This window comes from Poecile atricapillus, chromosome 5, assembly GCF_030490865.1.
Source record: "Poecile atricapillus isolate bPoeAtr1 chromosome 5, bPoeAtr1.hap1, whole genome shotgun sequence".
Classification (NCBI taxonomy): Eukaryota; Metazoa; Chordata; class Aves; order Passeriformes; family Paridae; genus Poecile; species Poecile atricapillus.
Genome location: NC_081253.1, coordinates 17,202,795 through 17,229,721, shown reverse-complemented (window position 1 = coordinate 17,229,721; position 26,927 = coordinate 17,202,795). Strand labels below are relative to the sequence as shown.

The 26,927-nt window shown below is 34.9% G+C and overlaps 1 protein-coding gene across 1 annotated transcript in view; it reads left to right on the top strand.

Annotated features, from left to right (window-relative positions):
* KCNH7 (potassium voltage-gated channel subfamily H member 7) overlaps window positions 1-26,927 on the top strand; it is a 204,977-nt gene that overhangs the window by 99,160 nt on the left and 78,890 nt on the right. The window contains exon 3 of the mRNA XM_058840561.1: window positions 21,775-21,934. Coding sequence (XP_058696544.1) covers window positions 21,775-21,934 — 160 coding nt within the window. The remainder of the gene's footprint in view (window positions 1-21,774; window positions 21,935-26,927) is intronic.

Here is a 26,927-nt window from a genome sequence, read left to right as displayed (position 1 = left end):
AAACACAGTTATGATTTGAGCAGCTGGGATTAAAACAAACTTCCATATCTATTTAACAGTTAGACAAAGTATTCTTTAGTATCACAATAATAAAAAAAAACCCTCTCAACCACTAGAGTAAGCAGGAAAAATATTAATGTTTTCACAGTCTGAATTCCTTCCCATTTCACAAGACTGTTAAATGGCAAAGGCGAAGAGCTGCTGAAGGGTTAAACAGAGCTAAAGGCTGGAAGCATAGTCACACATGTTTATGTGTATTCAGCTCAAACCATCTGCTGTTCATATGTGGAAGTTAGTAAATATGATATTGCATCATAGCAAAAGTTCTTGGGGGCAGGATAATGACTGTTCAAGATCAACCTGCTAGAAGAGGACCAAGCTGTATAGCAGATAAGGAAGACGTAATCTGCAGTATATTTAGGAATCTGAGACAACAGAAGGATACAAGAGCAGACGGGTGAATTTACCAGTTAACTGCCATTCACTGAACTGTCATTATTTAATAGTAATGAGATGTTCAGGCAAACCCTTAGCTATCTGCATCATTCATGAAAATACTACTTCAAAACAATGTCTGAGTTTTAGGCATTGTACTCTGAGTCCTTTCCTCTGAGGTACTATTTTTTAACTTTTAAAATTATCAATACAGGTGACAGGGAAGTAATTTTAAAGCTTTAGCTAGTTTGTTATACTTTGTACCAGTATATATTGGATTTTGAGAGGATAAGTACTGTTATTAATATGAATATTTTATTTTCTAACATGTCTCAAACTTTTCTAGGAGAAGGGCCAATATATGCTTTTGTTCTAAGATCCTTCTTTCAGTCAAAGTTTGTGACTTAGTCTGGCACCTAGAAAATTATCAAGGGAATTATTTCTGACTCCATCTTATCAAACAGATGAGAAACTTTATTAATGTAAACTGATTTGCAAGATAATTTTCATTTCTTTTTTAAGTGGAAGGGAAAAGATTGGAGGACAAGGTACATTGCATGTGCCACCACCGTTGCTGTTCAGTAGCATGACCAGTTTTCTCACATTGGCAGAAAGCACAGATGTTATGCTGCCCCTTAGGGAATATTCTGTCTGTAGGAGAGGCAAAATTTCAATATATCTTGACTGTGTAGAAGATTCTCCTTGTGTTTCCTGTGGGTGTGAATAAAGCTGAATATTCCTGGCACATGAAGTTGCAAAGGGAAAATTATAAATAATGATGCATTAAATCATGCTGGACAACTTAAAACAACCATGTGTGATTCAGAAAAAGAATGTAGACAGTTGTTCACATTTTGTATCTTACTTCATGACAATTGCAGATGTGCAATATTGTTCACCAATACAGGCACAAAAGTATGAAGAATTCAGGACTAGAAGGAATTAGACATAACTGAATGTTTACTATAAAAAAATTGTCCTTCTCTGCACTAAATACCACATAAGCTTATAAAACTACGCCTAAGCCATTTGAAGGGCACATTTTGACTTCACAGCCACAGCATTCTAAGAAACAGGGAAGAATTCTGTCTCTGCTATGTGGAAAGAAATACATATTGGATGATACTGGTCCAAAGCATCCTAGCTGCAAACTGGAACAGAGCCCAAACACTGGACTGGAGCTCTGACAGTAACACTTTATTTACAGTTGATGAAACAGTGATATTTACTCTTCATGTGGGTGGGAAATACAGGAAACAACAAAACAGAGGAAAAAAAAAAAACCTTATTAATTTTGTTTCAGGTAGAAGGATAACATTAGTGAAATAGAAAGAGTGCAAACATCCTTTAGCAAAGTATTGTATTCCTACCTTCATTTCCCTGTGTTCTGAGTATTGCATCAAGACATAACCCATATGACATTTCTGTAAGGACAGGTCTGAAGATCACAGTCTAATAAAAAATTAGTCCTCAAGTGTTATGTAGTATTCGTTACATTTCTGAGGTGATAAACCATTAGATAAAGTTATTTCTATTATATTGCATAAAGTATTTATAAATATTCCCTTTATTTAAACGTTAATAGATCTTCAGCATTTCCACCAACAATGTAGGCACATATGTTATTTTAGACTACATATGTTAATTTAGACTGCAAGAAATACAGCTCCTCATTTTCTAAAGTATAGGTTTCTAGTGCTAGTCTTGGGCTTCTGTCAATTTTTATACCAAGTGGATTAAATATACTATGGTACCCTTTCAACTGCAAATGTATTCCAAAAGTATAGTTCAGACAGACAAAAAATGGAAATAAAGATCCACTCCACCCACCCACATCACCTCTCCACTTAGTGTCAATTTAGTCTACACTTTGGGCAGCATTCACCATTCTTAGTCTTCTGACATACTTTGACTTCAAATGTTATATACCACTGTCATTAAAAGACATAAATTCACATTACCAAGTCAGATAGACAGGTGAAAAGAATGAAACCTTCTTGCATGCCAGTATCTGTTTGTGCTGGCTTATGCTACTCAAGGACCTACATAGTTCTGCTACTTAAATCCTGATGGTTTAGGAACGTATTACATGCAAAATTCAATTGTAGTCCCACATCCGTAGTATCACTGAAAGGAGTAGGACTTCAATCTTTGTCAAAACTTGGCATAGAGTAGCACTAAAGATGTCATTTGTGCTGGTAACAAATACAAGACATGTATTTTACATTGCAACAAAACTCATGAATTGAGCTTTCTATACTATCACCCATGTCATCCAACGGCAGAACATTTTAAGACTAAAATGTATATAATGTAGTCTAAAATACTGATGATTAAAATCTTTCCATGATAATTATTATTTTAAAATATAATTTAGCAACAAGTGAATGGCAGCAAGTGCCCAAATAGGGTTTTTACTACATGCATTTTACTACCACTTAAATGAAGCCTTATGGGCAAATAATATCATTTTCAGACTCTTTGGGGAAGAATTACCATGAAAGCATTTTTATGATCTGTTGTACTACCCCTCAAATATTTCTTTAATGGGAGCTTAAACAAGGTAAAATAATAACCTACAAAGTGATTCATTAAATTAATATTATTTTGCAATAGCAAATTCTAGAAAAGTATAGAAATTGAGTTGGGCATGCTAGCATGCTAACATGAGTAATGGATGGAATAGCAGAATATATTTTGAGTTGGGTCTGAACTGACTTTTTACTTTGGAGGCACACTTTAATCTTGATTAATGCTTGCTTTGGTTTAGGCAATAAGCTTTTGCAAGGAAGACAGAGGATTTTCTTCTATTTTCCTTTGACTTTTCCAGACATCTCAGTCTGTAATGCTTGCTAGACTTCCCTTAGAGCCTGAGAACTGCTGGCTTGCAGAACATACAGTGTTCCTGCTCTTTTTTCTCATAGTAAAATTGATTTCTACTTTCATCCACATCTTTGGTTCCCTTGCTAGTTATGATTTAGTGAAATTATTCTCTCTGCTCTTCTTGGGTGTCAAATGGCAGCACAAGGTTGAAAGAAGTTTAAGAAGTCCACTGCAGTAGTAGCACAAGATTAGCCAGAACACACAATAAACTTGAACATGGGAAAAATAATAGTTACTACTTCACAAGTACATAGACTTGCATTTTCTGATATAAAATAATGTGTTTCTTCCAAAGAGTATGTATACTCATTCTAGAGTGATCCTGAACTTGAGCCTTCTGACTTCAGAGATGCTCAAGAAAAGAAAACAGCCTGAGTTTTGCAGTGAGAGAATTTTCACCCCAACCAGAACTGTTTCCCTAGTTTAGGGATGTGAATTTAGACATGTTATTTACAGCTGTACAGCACAGGTACAATCTATTAAAACCAGTATTTGGATGCTTGTCTCAGATACTCAAACATAATAAAACTGAAGGAAGCCCAAACACACAGTGCAACTACAAAATATAGTCTGTCTGAAAGAAGCTAATGTAAAATTTTTTGGAAAGGAGAAAATTAATGGAAAAATTTTAATGTTTAATAAAGATAGTCCAAATTTCTACTTTCCCATTCAGAAGAAATGGAAGCAATTATGAATACCAATATCAAAACAGTGCATAGAGAATTATTTCATTTCCTCAGCCATTGTAAGTTTGGGTGGTTAAGGTTTTTTGAAACATTTGTATCGTACTTCGCCAATTCAAAGAATTACTACATAATAAGGTATTATGGGAGATGAAGCACAGCCAGAGAATCCAGCAAATACAAGGAGGGGATAAATAAACTACAGGTTACACCTGGCCCTGTAGCATTACATTTAATTTAGTATTTCTCATTTAAAAAAGCTTTTGTCCCTCCCCAAAAGAAAAAAAAATTTGTTTCTTTTATTTGGTTCTATCTCCAAGAAAAAGTAAAAAGTTCTCCTTAGATAATGTCATGAAATTCTTACATTGATCAAAAATGTAGATGAATGAAATTACATTTCTCTCAAATTAAAATACTTCTGTAGTAACTTTCAGTCAGTCTTAAGCCTAGTTTGGAATCTCAAAAGGGAGATACAAAGCAATTGTGACATTGAAAATGCACAGCATAAGTATGAAATCTTGTCTCACATTTGCACAGATCAAAAACAACTCATTCAAGATCTGTATTAACAAAAAGAAAATCAAGCTCATCATTTGGATGCTGAAATTGATTTCAAAAAACCTTGAACTGAATTAAATTTTCTGCTGCATAGACACTAGTAGACTTGATTTGATACTGCTTTGCCCTGGGGCACATAGCGTGACTTTCTTCTGAGTTCAGGGAGCACGACAGTTGCCTTATATCCAGATTTATAGGGAGATATGAAATGAGTTGTAAAGATAAGCAAAGGGATTGGAGTAAGCACACAGGGTTGTATGCTGAAATTCAGATACTCTGCTGATGATCATGGCACAGTGGTATACAGGGAGGGTATGGTCACAATCCTGACTCAGAGAGTGAGTCTCCCCGGGCTGTGGTGCTGCACTGAACACAGGGAGGGATTTATCCCCCTTTCTCTGCTTTTCTTGAAGTCAATGCCTCATGAAATTATTCTTCCACTGTCATTTCAGATATTTGCACAAAGCTAAGGTTTTAATTGTAATGTCAAAATAATATAAAGATAAACAAATTAATGTACAAAATACAAATTGCTGACATATTCAGCAGGACACTTAAATCAGTGGGACTTCTCACAAGCTAAAAAATTGTCATCTGCGTAAGTGTCCAGCTGAATCACAGCCAATGGGCTTCATTATACTCTTTATTGGTTTTATCACTTTGACCTTTACTGCACAGTAAATTTTGCCCTTCTTGTGGTATTTATAACATGTTCTATGCCATACTTGCAAAGGAGATTACCACAGATTTATCTACTGCAATTTGAAAAGGATGAGCTTAACACAGACTGTAATGGTTTCACCCCACAGAATAATACATATTGTGTATATTTAAAAAATTATTACCTTAAAATAAACAGACCATTTAAAAATCGTCAGAAATTACAGCAATAGAATGTAATTTACACATTTTAGTTTCTTGTCTTAAAGGTGACCCAATCAGCACATAAAATCTGTGCAACTTTTTAAATCTTATAAAAATAACGTATATTTGTATCTGGCATTTAAGAAAATAAATCTGGAGTTCATCTACCAAACTTTAATGTTACAAGGAAGCTACAATATGAAGGTTTGACTGTTATTTTCTGCACTTACGTTTCTTATTATTTTACTGTTCCTTTTTTTAACTGCTCAGTCTTGCATATCATGAATAAAATATTCAAGAATCCATATAGGGTATTTAACTATTGGCTATTAGGACTAGTTTCCCTGAGATATATGTACAACCTGTACAAGATAATTCAGAATAACCAGAGTTAAGGTTTTTTTTCCAGTTCCTCATCATAAATGCCCTCTTGTCTTATTATGATGAATAACTTACTGTTTCTATGCACTACTCCCACAAAGTTAGAACTTTGGAAGAAAATCAATCTAAAAATTTGAGTTGAACAATGCAGCTGTAAACAGAACAGTTACACAATAAAAGGTATCAGATGATCCTGACCTTTGATTACAGTGCTTTGTGTATAGTGTGTGCACTGTGCAAGATTTCAATGTGTGTAAGTTCAAGGGCACTGTACAGGTAAAACACTGAATTCCTTAAAATTACCAGGCACTAATTTACATGTCACACATCCCTACTTTTTATAAAGTTCAATAGAGGCAACAGATCTAAAATGGAGTTGCTTTAAAAATACTAAGCAAGCATTGCTCAGTTGCTAAGGGTTGTCAGTTTAAGCAGCCGAAAGATAACCAACGTCTAGAGTTATTAAACTTCCAAATAATCAAGATTTAAATTCAGCAAATAGATTATTATGAGATAAATATGCTTTGACTTATATTTGACAGGTTTCTGCTAAAGGATATTTTCAAGACTGGATACATGATGACTTAGCATCAAGCTTTCTTACTCTTGATTATTAGCCAGCATTTCATTATAATTTAGCCCATTAAAAAAAGAACAAAATTATAAGCAGAATTCATTTCTCATACAGATACCTAAACAAATTATTAAAGTTGTCTTAAGAACCAGCACATGGAACATGCAGTTTGACAAGAGTGGGCTGTGGCTGTGAACACTGCATCATTTAATATTATTAATTCCATTTTGCATTGTGCCTGAAGCATGTTATGTCTTAAGCAAGTTACTGTAAGGCATTTGAAACAGATATCCAAGGAAGGCTGGTGGACTGTTACAGGAAACTGAAAGTCAAGATGGCAAACAATAGACCTTAAACTCCGAATCTTATTCATTCCTTTTCCTACAGAAAGGTTCATGAGTGGAATGAATGTGCTATTGACCCCCACAAAAGTAAATGAGGCAGAGCACAGTCTTTCTGTCAGCAGCAACAAGTTTCATCTTCCAGGAAACATTAAAAAATATATTTCAGAAAAAAATTGTATTCATTTGCAAAAATATTCATTTGGGTTTTCAGTGATTTTGCCCCAGAAAATCCTCTGCTGCACCTATATTTTTCCTTTCCTCTGTTGTCCCAGTAGTAAATCAGAAGTCAAAACTGTGTGTGCTGTGTAGTAAATTTGACAAGAGATGCTAAGGGATCTACAGCCTAATAGGATCTCTTAGGAAGCATGCATATGTGATAGAAAGGTGTCCTGGAAAAGCAGCAGGCAGAGCATCTCCTGGGGGAGAGCCTGAGTAAAGAGCTGTAGGATTTGCAGAGACAGGACTTTGGAATCACACATTTTGCTTATGTGGATTGAGCCTGGATGTGTGCTCTGAACTAGATACCACCCAGAAGCATTTGATAAGAAAAGCACAATTTTTCAACTTGAAAAACAAAGCTGGCAAAATAAAATCATGATAAGCAAGCTGAAATACTATGTGAAGACTTTCAAAACTTTAGGAAGGATACCTTTCTAAACCCATCTCCATTTAGTGTTTAGCACATGAAAACTGCATTCCTGTGTCTGTTAATGGTCTGTCTCAAAATTGCTATATACCATTGACTTTTTTTCCCCCCCTTTAGAATTTGCATTTCTTCCTAAGAAAAAGCAATGCTTTGTTAGTAAACTGTTTAGATTTACATACTTAGGTTGGAAAATCCAACTCAATCCATGGAATTGCTTACAGTTTTTCTATCAAAAACACCCCTATCTAAAGATGTTCTGGGTTGCATTTAGACTGTTTTGCCTGAAGCAAATTAGGCAAATACCTTCCATCCTGTCCATTAGAAGCTGGAGGGTTACAGCACACACACGCACATGCCCACACAGACAGGAAGTCACATAAGTATTTAAGTAAGCATTCAGTCCTCAGCAGTGTCCTAGGGCCAAAGCCCAGCAGCTTGTGGGAGGGCACCATGCCAGCCTAACAGATGGACATACATATGGGTAGTCAGGACATCATGTGAAGCCATCAAGTATGGATACTAAGGGCATGATTCCAGCCTAAGAACATGAGCTTTCTGTGAAGGTTAGGGGATGTTAAGCTGGATTTACTTTCAAAAATAAAGAATAAATTCCACTGTAATGTCCAGGAACAGTTACACTCTTACTTAATCAGGTGGAGTTGTTAGTAGATAAAAAGGGCATTTATTTTAAGAGTAATTGCAAAGGAAAATTTTAACATTTCACAAGGCAGATTTCATTCTGACAGATAAATATGTATTGTTTGTGGGGAGATGTAGTTAATGATAATGATTTTGCACCAAAAGTGCTTTCACCCTGCATCACCATCTGTCCTGTGCCTTTTTCCTAAAAGAGATGGGAAACTTCTATTTGAGCAGCAAATGCAGGCCAGACAGCCAAACACATTCTCCAGCAATCATTATTGGGAGGGTCAGTGTTGGGAACCACTGCCCTTTGCTGATGAGGAAAGAATGAGAAAAATAGAGGCACAGCACCTCCACATTGCACTGCAGAGTACTGACTTATGCTCATGCATCTGAATGAAAAACAAGCGTGCACATCCCACAGCCACCTGCTGCTATGTCCATTAGCAGGAGAGATGAAGAAGTTAGGAATCATGCTTTGTGAAATTTATTCCACTGCTGTACCATGATTGCAAAGGGATATGCCAAAAGATGGTCAAATGGGATCCCATGGAATCATTTAATCATAGAATATACTGTGTGGGAAGGGACACATCAGGCTCATCAACTCAAACTGAGCTTTGACCACACAAAATGTCAGTGTCCGGTAGTCTCTCTGTATTCTTCCCATGTCACCTGGCCTTGCTTCCACTGGGATCCCACCTCTTACAAGGATCAGAACATTGAAATCTGACAAAATCATGAACCAATTTTGAAGTGTTACCAATTGACTAAGGAGAGCACATGAAATTTCAGTCCCAAGCACAAGAAGGATGGGGGCAGCATCTTGGTTCATGGAGAACTGTGTATTCAGAGCAAAGTTAGGACATTCCTCTTTGATTGAAATGAGATGTTCAGAAGAAACATTAGAACTTTATGAAGATGAATATTATGTAGATGGTATTGTATGTTCAATAGAAGGACTTGTCTGTTCCTTCCAGTCTTGATTTAAAAACACAAAGAGATGGATAACCGCTGCTTCCTCTGATCTTCTGTATCCAGAGGATACAGCTTGAATTATCAGGTTTACCTTGTAGACATTTAGGTTCTTTCTGCTACACTCAAGAGCTCTTTAATATTCAACACTCCTTCCATTAAGTTACTGATTGTAATGCAAGTCACATCTCAAATCACTTTTCGCTAAACAACAGATTGACATCTTTAAGATTCACACCATTCTGAAGAATGCTATTATACTGGTCATTTTTATGCCCTCTTCCATTTTTCAATGGACTTTAAGAATTCACATGCCAGAAGATGTATGCAGCAATCCAGTTTTAGTCTCCTAAGAGCCATACATACATAGGGAAAGGTCAAGTTCTTATTCTATTTCTTTATTCAGGCACTGTTCACCATTCTTACATATTATCCTATTATTTCTTTTGTGAGACAGTACATTCCAGGCTATAGCTATCTTTTTTCATTTCAGCCTACATGCCCTGGTTCTTTAACTGTCTGACTAAATTTACCATTTCATAATGCATTTTTTGCATTTTATGTCCCACTTACAGAATAATTTAAATGCTTCTATTTTGACTCATTAACATATCATTAGCCACTTCACAACTGGTTTATGAAGCATCCTTGCATTTCATAAAAGTATTTCATATTTTCTTCAGATCTTTTCAAAGCAAATTAATGCTACTGTGGTCATTTCAGTGGACTTTCATTAGAAACTGGCATTGAATTGTGGTCCTCCATTAATGACTTTTCGGAAGCTCTCAGACAATTTGTAAACTATGTAATGAGCTTTTCACAATTATAGTGCTATTACTTTACTAGAATATTGCATAAAAATCAGTAGACTACCTTACAAATGCATATATCTGTAATGATTACTTGATTTGTTTTTTATACAAAGAATATAAGTATCAAATGAGATTTCTTGTCCATTAATAATGTCTGCATTACCACACTGAGTGACATTAATTACTTTTCTGTCAGGTATTCTTTCTTAAATTAATCTAACATCATAGGTTCCCTTCTTTTGCTTACAACTTATGTCAGATTTACTGCCATACAGTCATTTCATTGCCACTGTATCCCTTTCATGGATGCTGGCACAATCATAAAATCATAGAAAGGCTTGTGTTGGAAAGGACCTTAAAGAGCCTCTCCTTCCAATCCCCCTGACATGGGCAGGGATACCTTCCATTAGAACAGGTTACTCAAGCCCCATCCAGCCTGGTCTTGAACACTCCCAGGGATGGGGCATCCACAGCTTCTCTGGGCAACCTCTTCCAGGACCTCAGTACCTTCAGAGTAAAAAATTCCTTCCTATTACTGGAGCTATTTTTTTTCTTCTTGTATTCACTAATGAGAGTATTCTTACTCTCATTAGTCTCCGTAGTTGTCACATTCTTCTCTTCGCTTGAGGTATTTCATACCTCACGGTTTCCACAGATGTGTATTTACTTTCTCCATTCTCCATTCACTGTATAGTTTTTAATCCCTATTTGTTACCCTTACTTTTGCACTCAGTGCAGATGGACTTGCTAAGATCTTTGGCACCTTTGAATTGTTACTCTTTAGTTATTTAAACATTCTCATTAAGAATTGCAATTTTTCATTCATATATTTGTCTGGCTTCTCCTCCCAATTATTTCTGCTTACATTTTTCTCAAACATAGAAAATTACCCATTTAGGACCACTATTTTACTGCTTGGGGTTGTTCTTTGTTTGTCTAAACTGATTGCAATCAGGTCATGAAAACCACCCCCAGGGCAGCCATGAATTTCTAGTCCAGTAAATTATTCATATTTATCAGTTCTAATGAAAACTTGAATTAAAAATACATTATGTTTGGCTTGGAGATTTTGCACCAGGAAACAGGTTCTTTTTGTTTTTACAAGAAGTTTAATATTTTGCTGGTGTGTTTGAAAACCCTTCTTTACATAGACCTCCCACTACATTTATTAATGTGCATTCAAAAACCCCTGATTTTGTGTTACAATGAGCTCCCAAATGCCACTGCTTTCTTTGTCCTGGGAGGTTACATTCATTTGTTATGTGACCCAAGTAGCATGATTACTTCCATCAGCTTTCAGGGTTGACTTTCCCACTGATGAGGGTTTCTACATCATTGTCCCTGTTACCAAGACATTGTAATAGCTACTGAATGCAACAAGAACCCCTCACTTTGTGTCTGGCCATTATTCCCCTTTAGATACATTCTGCTGGATTACCATAAAGCACTGTAATACACACAATGACTTTACAACTGACCCTGTATACAATGACATAATTTATTTTTTTTCTACAAGTTTTGGGTTGTGTATTTCAAGCTACTGATGATCAATTCACTTACAAAATATCAGGAAGGGTATGTTCCCATGAGTATGATTTTCCAAGGGTATGATTTCAATAAGAAAGGCACCTATATTTATAAAATGGTACTCCTTCCATGTGGCCAGTGGAACTGAATGTACATTGCACTTGTGAAAATTTGCAGAAATGACAGCATTTCCCTTTTGCCTAAGGGGATCTGCTGTTGATCTGTTTTTCTGTATCGCCCTTCAGACTGTATGGCCATTTAATGACTTCTTCTTTTTGATATATTTTAATAACTGTATGACAAAACAATCCCTGTCCTCTCCCTGAAATGGCAGTGTCAGAAAGGACAGAATCTGGATCACTTTTTAACTTCGTATTGTATTCAGGACCAATACCTTGAATAAATGAAACAAATTACAAAAATGGAGTTCTGGAGGAATTCTGTGGGTTTCATTTTGTGGTTTGGTGTTGGTTTTGTTTGGGTTTTTTTCTGTTACATTCTGCTTTACAAGGTTATTCAGTTAGTTCTTAAAATAGTTTATGTAGTTTCATTTGGGGAAATAAATGAGGTTACTTTCACAAAAAAAGTCTTAGTCTGCACATTTTCTGCAAGATGGGCAATATTCAACGAACCTGAGATTCATTTTCTCATGAACATAATAAGACATTTCTCAGTTTAATGCCCAGAGGTGCATACCTTTTAATGAGGGTTTAGAAATGAATATCTAGGAGGAAAAAAAGAACTATAGAGGTGGAAATGAAGAAAAATTGAGGGGGAAAAGTAAAGAAAAAAGTCATCTTCATGTTTAGCATATATAATTAAATATTTCCTAACTCTTGGCCAACTAACTAAAAACAAGAAATTAGAACCATTATTTCTCACCTCATTGTTTTTGCAAAGATTTCTGTGTAAAGTATATTTAAATTTGAAATTGTCACAAAATGTTTTGGAACAGACACTGGGATTCTGCAATTTTTCTGTTAAAAAAATGTGGGAGAAAATATGTCCTATGAATGTTTTTCATCTTGAACTATACTTCTGGTATTTGTTTGGTGCAATTCTCTAAATAAGCTTACTGAAAATGTGGATAAAAAAAATAAAGGCATTTTCACAATGAAAACTAGTTGTTTTAAAACCTATTCTAAATGCACATAATTCTGGTGAATTAATGCAGTTCCTATCCTGACCTTCCCTAAAAACAATTCTCTTTCTTGACAGACTCAAAAATTATTGAAAATTGCTTAAACTAATACAAATATCTGTTAGTATCACTAAAAATATAGTGCTGCATTATTGTTATTTGAACCAAGGTTTTTTCACCAACCACTTCAATTTCAGAAATGAGTATGATCTTTCATCACTGATCCTTCTTTATATATTTTAAGATATTACATTCTGAGTTCTCTTTTGTTAATAGACAGAAAACTCTAGTCAAGTTTTAGTATCTAAAAAAAAAATCTCTTTTATAAAATATCCTCAGTTCAAGTGTATCACACAGTTGAGCAAACTGAATTTACTATTCACTGTTAATCCTGACAATTTCTTCTTAATGTATTATCAGTAAATTTCACATTTAAAAACATTTTTTCTCACAGGACTGTGATGTGCAATGTAGAAAAAGGAAAATTTAACATTGTCCTTTAAAAATAATAAATAATTAATTTTGAAAATTTCTCAGTGAAATATTTCAGTTTCTTTCATAAATAGCACTTTTTTGCAATGTTTTTCTGTTTAAATCTTCAGTTCTGATATTCATCAACTGTAGTATATTTTGGATTCACTATAACTATGTGACAAGTGTCTGCAAAAGAAGTATTTAGACTAAGAAAATGAGATGAGAAGCATTGGATTAGCCTCTTTCACATAGTCTGCAACAGATGCAACACAAAAGACCGAAAAATCTTCCTCAGTTATTTGACAATTGATTTGCAAAGGGTTTACAGGCTTAATAATTAAGTTTCTTTTCATAGATGTACCCCCTGCAATCTGCTCTGACCTTCCATGTCTGATTTCTTAGCATCAGGTAATACAGTGTGCACTCAGAAACCTTACATAGGTGCAAGGAACTGGGCCCAAAATGTTCAACTGCATATGCAGACAGAAAGATCCCATTAACAAGTCACAGACGCTGCTTTTCAGAAGTAATACTATTTGCTCCTTACTTGAAAACAGCATGAAAAAGATTTTAGACTAAGTTTAGGGCCTGAACAATTCCAAATAACAGTCATATTTGAACATACCATCTTTCCAAACTGCCAGTAATGAGAACCCATCCAGAAAACAATTTCAGATGCAGCTTTCCCCCGACTGTGCATGTGCAAGCATGGATCTAAGATCAGCTTGAGTGTTCAAGACTGACTGTCAGAACCAGGCCTCCTGACTTCAGTCTGTGCTCTAGACAAACTCCCTCTAACAAAACTCAAATGTAGTTTTAAGGTGAGCTAAGACAGAAAGAAAAAAGTCTATCTTGCAATAGACTATCTTGGCCCAGCTTCAATAGAATGCTTTCAATAGAATTGTTCTACAGGCAGCCTGGAACCTAAACAAATCTTTACCTTCCATGTACAGTTTTCAATATTTTTCACTATGCTTTCTTATTGCTCTTTTCTTTATAAACATGTCACTGTTTTTTTATTTTACATTTCATTTCATTTTTCTTTCCTTGCCAAATATTTAATTGCTCTCTATCTTCTCTACGTTTATAGACACTTAAACAACAAAGCAGGAAATTTTCCTCCCTTAAAAAATGTTTTCAGCATTACAATTAATCACCATAGCCTATTAGTGTAGGAGTACATAGTACAATTAGGATCTTAGCAATAATTTTAACAATGCAGCAGTGTAGCCTAAAAAATGCTGGAATGAGCAATTGAACGGTATTCTATCTGCCAATTTAATTATATTACAAATGGGATTAAATGGAGAGCAAATGAGATATACATATTTGCCAGTCCAGTAATGAACATGTCCACAGAATCCACAGAGGGCAATTTTTTTCTTAGTTTATTACTTTAAAAATTCTTCCTTTAAACAGTGTAAGTTAATACCTTACAAAACATAAATGGTCCTATACATCAAATCATAGTACCAACAACCATTTCGGTGACAGAATGAATGTTTGCTAAAGACGGTGGATTAAAATGTCAAAGGAAGTAGGTCTCATTTAATCACTGTAAGGTCCCTAATAAATATCAGCCAAATGCACTCCTCTTGTCTCTACCCATGCCCTTAAACATAGCTATTAATTTCAAAAGGGATATAATACATTTCAATCTACCATCTATTTTTAATTATTTTCTGCAGTGAGTCTTTCAGAATAGTCACACAGATATAGTAAACATGTGAATTCCCCATCCTTGCCACTCACAGTGGCTCATTTTCAGTCAGATGAAATTGGAAAATGGTAACATTCAGACACAGCTCAGAAGATGCAGCTGAAAGATAAAGAGAATTGTATAATAACTTGCCCAAAGTTCTGTATGGAAATTTATGAGACACAGTTTAATATTGTGGGGCTGTTATCTACTAATTCAATTGTGAAAATGGGATCAAGAGATTCTTTGAGTTGTCCTTAATTTCTTCATTAATTTTTAATGCTGGTTTGATTAAAACCCTTTTCATGTCTCAGTCTTAACACCTTTAGAAGAAAGTAAAATTGTGCTAGTACACATTGAAGGGCAGCAACAGGCAACACTGACAACGCAAACTGGGATTCCCAGAATAGATGCTTTTTGTGGCTACCAGTATAATCATCTTTAGTCTTAGCATCAAGTTTTCTCCTATTCCTCATATGTGCAGACACATAACAAATGTAAAAGGAAGGCAAGAAAGGAATATCCAAGGATAATTCTTTCCTATAAGCCAAAGTTTTGACGAAATTTAAATAGGGTGTTTACAAATCAGATGTCTCCAAAGGTCTGAGTAAATGACTCCAACGGCAAAGATGCAAAAAGCTGCAGGTATAAACAGACAGAAGTATTTGTCCAGTATCATTTTCACGGGGTTGTTACTGAGCTGAGCAAGTAATTATGTGGTATCTGTCTCCAGAGACATGGTTCTACATCACAAAGTGCTGGGAAATATTCTCAAGGCAGATTCAGTCTTTCTTACACTCATTTTTATTGTATAAACAAGAAGGCTAAGGTGTGAAAATCTGTTAATAAATAATTTTAGTTAACAGAAGTTAGTTTGGTTTTAGTTAACAGAAAAATAGGATTGCAAAAGTATTTGCTGTTAAAGGACCCCTTTAACATAAAACCATGTGAAATTTTGCATAACTATTTTCAATATAGCATTACAGGAATAGACTTCTTCACATGATTTTAGAATGAAAGTAAAACTTTGCATTGTTGAAAACAATGTTCTTTGTTACATACTGCAGTGTTCCTGGCTTATGCTTGAATAGAAACAGAAAGAATTGGATTGTAAGTCCTTGATTGGTCATGTTGAGTCCCCACATCACAATACACATCATGCCTCATTATTTGACAGACTGGCTTTGCTTGAATATTCAATACACATCCCCAGTGTAATTGTCCCTAAATGCCAGCTAAACATCACCTAACACAGTGTTTGCTTAGAGTGGACTTCAAAGTGGAAGTAAATAGGCTTCTGAATTTTAAGCATAAAAGAAAGGACTTTCTTCAGGGATAAGTCACAAAAACCACACAAAGCAGAGCAAATATTCCCTGGGTACTGTTTCTCTTTCAATTTCTTTCTCTTTGTCTATAACCTTTCAAGAATACAAAATGCTTTGCTATACTGGCCTCATATTAGTAACTTACAACCAGTAAATTTCAGATGTCATTCTTCTGCACCATTCACAATATTTGTTTTCTAAAACCAGTTTTTAAACTTTTGTTATCAGAACCTTGACAACACCTAGGAAAAACAAAGGTTTTGGCTTGCTTCCATTCCTTCTTTTTAAAGTTTGGCTGAAAGTAGCTATGGAACAACAAGGAATAAATCTAGAATTACATCTCACACAAAGCTGTATAAAATATGAATATTCTCCCTATTCTTAGGGCATTTCAGGAATGTGAAAATCTTAGAAGCTATGTGCAACCAACAGCTTTATTTCACAAGGTATTTTATGTCCCTTACCACCTTGCCTTACGAGTAATTCCTCTACTGCACAGTTCCTTTGACTTTTTCTCACTCCATATTAAAAACATGTCTATGTCCTTTATCTGCCAGCATTTAGTGATAAAATGGATTATAAATAGCAGTTTAGGCCAGAGAACAAGACTTTTATTAACTGCATTTCATACGGTCCCAAGGGGCTTGTTACTAGTTGAATGCTGGGCATGGTAGATAAAGCTCACTGTCTCAGCCTTCCTGAATGTCTGCACAAAGTGGGACAGTATTTCCTTTCCCAAGACTAGCACACAAATTTAATTTTATTAAATTCCCTTTATGTTCTGCCTGAAAAAAGTATTACACCTTTCCAAAACCATCCCCAAGCTGAAAGAATTAAAAAGCAATGGAGGTTTTTGGCCATTAGGAAGGAAAAGAATATTGAATTTGTGAAGGAGTCAGCAGAAAGCCATGCTTTGGCTTTTCATCCCACAGATGAAGATTTCATAATGAACAGGCAAAGATAGAGAAGGTGTTCTGATCTTCTGCATTAATTCTCCCTGAGATTAGCTGCCTTTTTCTTTCCCCAGGTAAGTTCTTATTTACATTGGGCAATCCCCATAAGCCATGTTACGTTGAAAGGACAAATAAGGCTATAAACATGGACATAGGATAACAAAATAAGATTGATTATGTTTTATTGCGTAGTGTCCTTTGTATTTACAGAAGTCAACTCTTGCTTAACAGAGAAATATTAAGTTTCTAATTGTTATAATAGTGATCTCATTCTAATAATGTCACAGTAACTAGTCAAAAAAAGAACCTATGAAAACAACATTTCACTTAATTACTAACAAAATGGGAACTATGTGGACTTTTCTGTGCCCCCTTTCAGTAAAATGGTGATAGAATTAAGACTAAGCTTTGTACACAATTAAATATGAAATATATTCAACTGCATTTCTACTATAATTGGTAGTTTATGTCTATAAAAGAAGGAATTCTGAGCACTTGTTTTGATGACAAAGTGTGAATACTATTGAGGGAAGTGGAGGGTATTTATTTCCACAATAAAAATAGTGATTATTTTATAAAAGCATAAAGAATATCCAGAATCTTTCTCTTGTCCCTGTATTACCATAAAATTTTGGTAATGCAGACATGTTTCATTCAGAGCTGTCTTGCAAATAAGACTGTCTAGATCTGGAAACGCAGAGTATCCTTGCCTCTATTTTTTGACTGTCTTTGGACTTGTTCTAGTAGGCAAGCTGTTGTTGGCTCCTTCTCTGTTATGTTTTGATTTATTCTTTGTCATCTTCAATTTTAAATGAGCAGAAATGGCTATGGATTGTAGAGATACCTAAACTGGATTACTGTAGGTCATAGAAGTAAAAAACTATCACAGTCCTAGGAAACTCGGGTATGAGGTCACCCTGCAAAAAAATTTCTACATGCATGCAGAGGACATATTCAGTACTTTTTCTTTCTATAGCCTTAGTCTGTTGTCTACAGCAGCTCTAGTAACAAAAAAATATCTGAGAAGTCATAAATTCTTTGGCACAGGGAGCCATAATTGGTTCCAAAATATATTGAAACCAGTCTTGACCTTCTGAAGACTGTCCTCAAATTGGTACTGAGTGCAGGAGTCTAAATTTTTAAATGGTGAAATGCAGATAGCAACTGTAAAACCCATTCAGGGCAAGAGAGTTCCAGAGCCATCCTGAATGACGATGAATTTTGAAAGGTTCCTGTAGTGTGCACCATGGCAATTCTGCAGAATTAGGACAATTACCTACATGCCACTGTCTCATTTTTCAGGGGGGGGGGGGGGGGGGGGGGGGGGGGGGGGGGGGGGGGGGATCCTTTGAGCTTGGCCTATAAAATGGCCTGTGAAAATTTTGTTCCCAGGAAGGCTGAATCAAATTAGTTGTTTTGAATTTGTCATTTTTCAAAGTGTACTTGTCAGAGATTTTCATAGGAGAATTTGGAGTGTCATCACTGTTGCATTGTCCTCTCCAAACTGTTTATAAATGGAACTTCCACAATTCTAATAAACAAATGCAGTTGTATCCAGAAGATGCAGTCTGATAAAAATCTGCCCTAAAATCTTCTGTAAAAAATCACTGGGAAGGTAAATAAAGTTTACGAACCAGGTTAATTGGCTTGATATGCCAGCCTTGCCCTGCTCTCTTGAAGCAAGTCAACTTTAAACACTATGCAGACAGATAGTTAAATGGTTTTCCTTCATCAGAATTGCTGAAAGGGTGCAATATATCCTTATATAACCCTAATATACCCTAAGCCATTATTTCTTAAATATTTATTGTCACTTGTGTATGTATTTTGGCAGTTACTTGTTTCACACAAGGCTGTATGGTCTTGTGAAATTATACTGTTGAATACATAACTATGGAATCATACATCATATCCACACAGGAAATAGGGGAGCGAAATCTGTTCTTCCCATATGGATATTTTCCCACTGATTTTACTAGATGAAACAGTGGGATTTACAATGTTTTAAATAAAAGAAAACAAGTCCCTATAACCATAGAATTCAAGCTGACAAGAAAATATCCAACTTGTCCTCTATCATCTCCAGTGATGATAACAAAAGAGCAAAACAGGTATATTTCATGATTACTCCTCAGTAATTATTAATCATGAGAAAATTCAGATATATTGCTGGATATTGAATTTATTAATTATAAAGGTATAATTTTCTTAGTTCTTTTCCTTAAATCATCCACTTGCCCGGTGCTGTTAGATAAGAAATGCAAATTCCAAAAACTACATCACCATTTTTATTGCTCATCGGAAGCATGTCTTACTTTTGAAATATTCAGCATAGAGACAAAACAGGAAAAACATGCTGAGTGCAATGAAGAGCAGTGGGATGCCAGAGTGCAAATACTGAATAAGATTGTTTGTAAACAAGCTGCTTCTTATTATTTCTTTATTGCTATCAACTCTAACAACTCAAAGCTTATATTTTGAATTTGCCACTGTTTCTTCTTTGTATTCATCATTTATTTTAAAATCACACCAGGGTATTCCTTTCTATTTTGAATTTTGTATATCCTTATTGTCTCTTCAATAGAGCTAGATACTGATAAGTGTATAGAAGATAGCAGTGTCTGTACTAAAGACAAACACTAACAGTGTCACAGACAGTGACTGCGACTGTCATTATATTTTGGTTAACTTGCAGCATCCCACTTTCAGTCATACAAAAAAAGTAAACATTCCTTTCCTCTAAAAAAGCCTGGGTTTCTTGGAAAAACTTCAGACTGATGAACTATAGTGGACTTACTAGTCTATGGTGTATTTGGTCTTCAAAGGAACCATGCTAAATTAAACCACATATGAACCTTTCTTATTTTTTGTCTCCGAAATATTTCTACATACAGCTTAAATTTTCAATTCTCTGCTCTTATTGCCATGTTCTTAAGCTGTGAACTGTTAAACAACTCCTGCATCTCCCCAGAGATGTAAATCCCTAGTTCCAATACAAATGAGGTTTGTAAATTCTTGAGAGCGGAATGTTCTACGCAAATGGGAAATAGTGTCATTACTTAGCACTGTGGGAAGCATTTCAAAAGCTGAAACACCCTTGCCTTCAAAAGCAGAAAAGTTTTTAAAGAAGTGTCCTCATCATCCTCCTTTGCAAATACCGACAAACATTTGATCCACTGAAGTTCGGTGTGATTCAAAGTCATGCACACCTCAGGCAAAACCCACTTCCAGATATTGGGGGATACCTGCTCAACCTATAAATCTCCATGTCAAAGCCATCCCTATAATTTCCTTCCAAGCAAATCAATAAATATAATTTTGACTCTTTGAACTGAGTATGTATTTTATTTGTTAGCTAAAACCACAAAGATTATTCTAAATTCTCTCCAAACCCTCTGTTTAACCAGTCTATGTTGCAATGGTTGGCCTGCAGCACTTCTATTTTTAGCTCTAATGGAACAGTCTTAAATTGCTTATTTTCTGTTTACTAAAGTCATTGAGCTTGTAACCATGGAAACTGTGCCAAGTGCCACAGCTTAACTGTTTTATTAAATGGATGGAAGTTGCAGCTGCAAAACTTGAAAGGCCAGCATGTCAATTTTATATATAACTCAAATCTCCCTATATACCACATTATAGCAAATACTATATTAAATATTAGAAGCCAGAATCTGGTCTTGGTTGTAATGATAAAAATTGTACTATCGCTCTCCTCAATGGAAACAAATAAAAAAAAAAATTCTGTGCAATCTAGATCAAGATCTGGTTTTTGTCAAATTGCACAGGCTGTCGAGTTTCAGTTATTATTGCATTTGAGTACCTAAATTGCAGATGATGTACATTAAACCTAATTATCATGGAAAGACCCCATCTCACAGTTGTATCTGCATGAAGTTTTTAGCACATTATTGTATTGCTTACAGCAATCACATTATTTTTGGAACCACTATGTCCTATAATATTAATAGAAATAATTAAATCAAAACTAATGACTTTGTCAACTGAAACTTCTAATGCTATAGTGGAAGAATTAACACAAAAAACTCCTTAAATCTGTAATTAAGTTTTAAAACAAGAACATCCTGAGCACCAGAGGTATTGAAGCTTACACTCTCCGTTTCTTTTAGTATAGGCTGAGTATGCTCCCTACATGTGAAAGCTAGGGTATTTTTAAATTCATACTTCAAATTCTGTATAACACTTAAGTCAAACCCTCCTGGAAGTTATTGAAAATTATTAGCACAGTTCAGAAGATTTTTGTGATGGAGTATAAAACAACTATCATTTTTAACACAAACCTAAATATTTCCCTAAAGTCCCCAAAAGACTAAGAGCTAAAATAAGAATAATGGTATATTTACATCCATAAATACTTAATGCATGACTCAAACTGTGTAATAGAACCAAATGCTTAAAGAATGTTCGACATTTAGAAGAATCAGGTTTTGCTTTCTTTGCAAGGACTGTGGTTGAAACAGTGTTCACATTTCTAATTTTGGTGTTAAATGTCTCCATATTACAAGCCCATCTATATGGACTTCCAGTGAACAAAAAAAAAATAAAATAAAATAAAAATAAAATTGCCATTTTAAAGGACACCTTTTAGTAAAGGTAAGACTCCAGGAAATTAGGAACAGTGGTATTTCTTTCTATGAAATTGGTTTTGTGTTTTTTGTTTTTTGTTAAACAATAATTGTCATCATTGTTTAAATTAAAGAATAATATGTATGATGCTCAATTATTGAATTCAAGTAAATATTCTTCATTGTCTGTTGGCATAACTAGACTTACTGAAGTGAAAAAAATGATTTTTCCTTCCATTTATATATTTCTTCCTTTTTTTTCAATCCATCTGCAGGATCTACCTTCATTTGCAACACCCACATAATTCCAGTGAAAAATCAAGAGGGAGTAGCAATGATGTTTATTATTAATTTTGAGTATGTAACAGATGAAGAGAATGTGGCATCTCCTGAGAAGTGCAAGCCAATATTACCATCTAAACTTGTAAATCGTAAGTTGCTCAATGAAATTTCTTTGCTTATCTCTACTTTTGTCTGTCAAAGTAATCAACATTGGCAATAAGGTTAGAAAATGATGAAATCCCAATGATTGAATATTCCTATTTTATAAAAAATAATTGGTGGCATTTCATTACTAGTTGGTGAAATGTGATTGAATTAGACTATAAAATATAAAAATCAGTTAAAACACAATTAAATATCCTGATTTTATCAAACTGAAGTAGTTAGATTGACTTGAAGGATGGGAGGGGTGGAAGAGGTGGATGTACGGGAAATGCTTTTGTTTTCATTCCACTCTGGAACATAACTATTGTCAAAATTAGAAATTTCAACACAAATGTCCACTTCTTGTACAAATGCATTTTGTAGCTTTCTGTCCCAATATCTGCAGAGCATGTGCTCTTTTGCTGACCTTCACTATGTGCAGCAGCAGCACACGACCCTTCTGCTTTGCATCGCCACTCATGTAATCTACTCTTACTACAAGATTTCCCAGAACACATCCCATTTGTACAAGCTCTTACTAAAGCACAGCATGTTCTAACAGTGAGCATTTACACTTGGAAAACACCTTTTCACAGTGAGATAATCTTTAACATTAGCACAATAAAGGAACATAAGTATTCCAATTGTTAAATCAGCACTTCAGTTTTCTCTAGTTAGGAAATAAAGGCTGGTACAATTCTCACTCTGAGAAGCAAGGAGAGAACTTTCTTGATGCAAACACTACACAGTACCTGAAGTGTCCATAGCACCTTACAATGACTGGGTGTATAAGAATGTGGCAAAGAAAATTTCCATTACTGGAAACTTGCAGTCTGCAAATAATTTTTGTTCACCAAATATCATATTTTTTAAAAAAGCCTTTGTAAATAGTCTTTACAGTATATATTTAAAATCTTTTATGGTTTATGCTTCCTTTTCTTATTCTGTTTTGCACTGTTTGGGTTTTTTTGATAACCAACACAACAGTTTTTTGTTGGGATTTTTTTGAGATACCAAGAAAATGCTTTTTTTCTGCTAATGATACAGTTAAAAGCCCATTAAGGGGTATAAGAAAAATTTTAAAATTGCATCAGAAAAAAATTTGGCACACCCTACTGTCACTAGAGGACACAAAATGCTTCACACAAACACCTCTCAGTATCAGAACAGAAAAAGGTACCTTTATTCTCTGACTCCATTATTTATTCCTTTACTCCTTTATTCTCTGACTTTATATCTGACTCCAATATTTATAGATTCTCAACAATGACCAGGGATTGGATAATTCAGTTAGCACCTTCCCAAGCACACTGGTCATGTGAAACATCCATCAAAAGACGTTTCTTAGAAGGAATGTGATAAACAACTTATGTTTATAGAACATTCATGGGAAAGTAACTTAAACTATGAAAACATTATCAGAAGGCTTAATTTTCAGGGTGACACCCTACCCATATTCTGGTTTTATTTTAGTATACCATGGTTTTGTGAGTTTGAAACATCTTACTTTCTGCATTTAAAAAGCAATTTTATAACATAGGTAGAATTGTTCAACTTGTCCATGTTTACTGTGGTTTTATGGATGAAATAGAAGGTAAAATACCAATTGGGGAGAAAAAACAGAGCTTCATATCTTGAAAAAGAACATTTTGTTCAGATATCTGTGACACATCATTGTACACTTTCAAGTGTTATCGCTTGCTACATTTTTAAGTGAAAACCCACTAAAGAGGAAATCTGCAAAAAATACCCCAACTTTGTCAAAACATCCTGCTCTTTTTTTATGGTATTTACACCTGACATACACAGGGGATTTCCTTGCTGAAAGTTCTTGAAAAATTAACAAGCTCGGTACATAACTGATCTCTCACAGAGAGAGATCAAGGTGTAAAAGGAGGCAAAGAAAGGTGACTTGAGCCATTTTCCTGCTAGTGGGTACAGCCAGATGCCAGAAATTGGCAGAAACCAGAGCAGGCACATGGCTGCTCCGTCTTCTACTGAGTTGCTTATGGTTTCAGAGCAGACTGTTACGTGGGCCGGATGGGATGGATGGTGATACAAAATATGCTACATAACCAAAAATGTCTCTTGGCAAGAAAGAGGCCAAGCTATGCAAAACATCCAGAAATAACTGCAGAATATTGTGTACAGTTCAATGGGGGTTTTAAACTAAAACAGACAAAAGCCTTGAAATATAGGAAAGGCAGAGAGACACCAACAAGCTAGAAAAGAAGTCAAAACAGGTGGAGTCTTTACCAGTAAAAACATGTTTTTTAAAGCCATGTTCCCAGCGTAAGAAAGGTATACAGCAGAGTCTGCAGGAGATAGTTTTTCATCATCATTCTCTATTTAGAGGAGGTAAACCAGGTGAGCTCTTTTCACTGGATCACACACAAAATGGACAGAAATAGGTACTGGTTCGGGTGTGGGGGGGAGTAACAAAATCCCTTTGAATGCAGCAATTTATACAATAAAAGTAGAGAAGGAACCAGACAAACAACAAGTGCAATACATCTCTGACAAACAACCATGAAAGCAACTGCTAATGACAAAAGATTTCAGATTACATTAACATCTACTACCCAGAAGCATGCAGATCATGAGAGATTTCTTTCCAGATCTCCTTAGATTGAGTTTTCTCATATTAGAGTATCTTTTCAACATTCTAATGAGAGCAAAAAAAAATGACTGAGTCAGGTTGCAGGAGAGAAGTAATAGTTATTAGGAAGCAAATAGATTGCAGCTGTTTTCCTGACCCTAGAAAACAAGATAACATTTCATACTTTCATCTTTCCTCTAATGGACTTATCAAGAATTGATCAAATTTATCAAGTGTTATCCTTTTAAAGCCTTTCCTTTTTTCTAAAAGCATCTATTCTGCAAGCTGCAGCCAGCAGTTATGAACACTAACAGTTACCATAAGCCTCCTCATGACAGAAATTGCCACTGAGGTGAGGTCAGTTGATTATAGCAGAGTGCTAATAACACCAAGGTTATGGATGGTTGTTGATCCCTGTATGGGTCATTCACATAAGAGTTGGACTCACTGATCCTTCTGTTTCAGAATATTCTGTGATTCTGCAAAATCTAATGCAATGTAATAAAAAAGCATTTCATGCCATGAAGAGAAGAGGGGTTTCAATCTGTTAAAGGGCTGAGGGCCCTCTGAACAAATTAAGACCTATGGAAGACAACAACTTTTAGGATTAGCTCAGTGACTGCATTTAGCTCTGGATAGGAGAAAACTTAAAATTTTATCATCTGAATACTGACAGATACTTTCAACAGTGTTTGTGAGCTCTCTAGTACAAGGATCCTGTCTTTTGTTATGTGCCAGGATGATGGCTAACACAGGTTCTGATTCAGCACTGGGCTTGGCAGATGATGATAATAATAGATTATTAAAAGGAAAAGGTATGATTCAGGAGTTTGATGAGCACATTTGAGTATAAATAGAATTCTTCCTAGTCTGGTGTTCAAGAGTTCCTATTTTATATGCAGCAAATGTCTGAATAGACAGTAATGTGAAAAGTGAAGATAGTGACTTCACAATAGCAGCATAAAAGTCCTTTCAGTTGATCCTAATTTTTTCTGGCAAGAATTTATCACCAGCTCTCACTGGCAATGGGAACAGTTTTTGTATAACCAAATAGTGAAAATTTGGAAGATCCTAGCATGCATTAAACCCTGTAAATAAATCACATCCAACTGATTTTTCACTCTTCTGTTTCATTGTTTTTGTACCTTGCCACAATTCTATTTTCCAATGTATGCCACTTCCCTAGTAAAACTAAGCTAGCTTTTGTTCATATATAACTCTTTTTTTTTTTTTTTTTAGGAAAAAGGGTATAGCCCAAAACTTTTGCCATTTCTTTTAATTTAAACTTCTAATCAAACTTATTTAATACTACCCCTGTTCCATCTTTGCATTCAGAGACATGCAGAAATTTCTTCTGTAATTTCTTCTGTACATACTTATCCCACAGCTGGGTAACATCCTCTTGTCCATATGCGTACAATGTGCACTTAAAGCGAGACTTAGAGAAACCAATTTCTGCTATAGATGCCCATTCATTATTCAGTCTTTCTAAGGTTTGTCTCATTTCCATATATGAGAGTTCTACTCATTCTTACTTCAATTCTTTTCTAAAATGTTTTTGGCTTTTGCGTTGCCTTTTCTTAGATGATGTAAACCTTTTAGAATTCCAGAAATTAACATCTATACCCAAAGATAAAAACACTTAATAACTTTACCCCACCACATTTTTCATGTGAAACACTTGAAGACATAAATAGCTGTTTTGTAGATTAATCAATATTTGTGTAGTGTATTGAAGTGTTAAGACTGATAGTTTTGAGCTACATAAGCCCTAAAAATGGATTTTACTCATCTCTAACAGTTCATATGGACTGTTCTGTCTTACACCTTCTAAGACACTAACATTTGCTTGATTGCCACTATAATGATGAAAAAATATTCCCAAAAATGTAGTTCATAAATTTTCATGAATCTAACCATTTGCAAAGCTGTGTAAAATGTTGAGCTCCAACTGAAATAATGCATAAATAATGTATATTTAGTAAGATACTCCGGTAAAAGAAAACTCCTCCCTGTTAGACTCACTGTAAAAAAGAACAGAGAGCTTTGCACAGATTTTCAACAATGAACTAAATTAAGAAGAGATGTCATTTTATACCACCTTAGCAAAAAATTTCTTTGAACACTAGGAAATTAAATTTATCTACTAGTAGCTGTTGTTAACCAAAATAATATATGATTTCCCATTCAGTGTGTTGTACAAACTTCATTAAAATCCTTATTATAAAGTGTTAAGCTATAACTTCTGCGTGCAAATATTTGTTTTATATCCGTGGTTGAGAAAAGGGATGCTTAGAGTCCAATTTTATTCCCAAATCTCAAAAAAATCCATTCCATTATTTTATGAGGAGATTTTAAAGCAATTTATAGAAGTAGTGGCATAAATTACTATTTTCTCATGGC